A 1,230-nucleotide genomic window follows, 5' to 3' on the forward strand; every position below is an offset into this window, starting at 1 on the left:
TTCCTTGAAATAATATTCCTTTCCTTGTCAGCCTTGGCAACTCCCAACAACCAAGTATTGATAGATGTACTCGATACTAATGGTAATCCCCTCAACAAAAGCAATAGGTACTGGATAATTTTGGCCTACACCACTATGGACGGTGGAGGAATACGTGTTACTAATCTTGGTAGTGATCTACAACAAATCACTATGTGTCCTACATCAGTAGTACAATCTCACCTTCCTACAGACGATGGTATCGCAGTTTATTTTACACCTAAGAATCCAAAACATAAAAAGATTGTGGAGTCCACTCCGGTAAACATCCATTTCTATTTTGATTATCCTTTGTGTTCTAACCTAAATGCGTGGAAGGTTGACAATCTTGTATCAGAATTTCTGCCAATTCTACACACCATAAGCACAGGTGCAAAAGATGAGAGCAGTTGGTTCCAAATTAAGCATACAACAAATAAAAAGTATAAGCTAGTGTTTTGTCTCTTTGACACTTATTGCCAAGACATTGGCATCGTCTCACAAAGTGGTTATCATCGTTTGGTTCTCTCGGACAACCCAAAGCCCTTTTTGCTCAAACTGGATGATAGAATTGGAATGGCAGCAGAAGTATGATCTTGTCATGTTATGCCTAGATCTACTCTACGTAATGTATAATAATGATGCATGTAGGTACTTTGTCCCATTGCATGGATGTAAAACTTGATAATAATGTAATGGGGGTCTGTCTATGTGCCCCTTATATATGATCACATGATATATATTATGTATTGATATGGATATCATAAAAGACTCTGGTTCATTCCTTGAGAAATTTCTTTAATCCTCTATGATTTCAAATAATTAATTAAGACACATAAGAATAAGTACCGAGCTTGGATCAATCAATATTGTAGATGCTCAATGACTTACTGGGACAATACATGCAATAACCTGTTCGACAACTAACTATGAAAATCATGTAGTCATATATACCATCACTTTTTTCAAGATACTATTATTACTATATAAAAAGTCACTGCGATTAAACATTAGTACTAAATAACTATTCTCAATTGTCAATTTGGAATAAAACATCACTTGCTTCTTGCCATTTTGGCCAGTCATTTTTTTGTCGACATTCTGTGACAGATTTATGTTCAAGATTCCAACTATTTTGCAAGATTTTCGTTGCAACATTATATGCAAAGACATAATCCACTACTATTTCAGATCTATTCAAATTAGTTTCAA

The 1,230-nt window shown here is 34.8% G+C and overlaps 1 protein-coding gene across 1 annotated transcript; it reads left to right on the top strand.

The window, feature by feature from the left end:
• The first annotated feature begins 135 nt into the window (after window positions 1-135).
• On the top strand, window positions 136-612 carry LOC124893675 (serine protease inhibitor 4-like). The gene has a single exon (XM_047404582.1). It carries the CDS (start codon window positions 136-138, stop codon window positions 610-612), a length of 477 nt encoding a protein of 158 aa, XP_047260538.1.
• Window positions 613-1,230: the final 618 nt, after the last annotated feature.

This window comes from Capsicum annuum, unplaced genomic scaffold (genome assembly GCF_002878395.1).
Source record: "Capsicum annuum cultivar UCD-10X-F1 unplaced genomic scaffold, UCD10Xv1.1 ctg63694, whole genome shotgun sequence".
Taxonomy (NCBI): domain Eukaryota; kingdom Viridiplantae; phylum Streptophyta; class Magnoliopsida; order Solanales; family Solanaceae; genus Capsicum; species Capsicum annuum.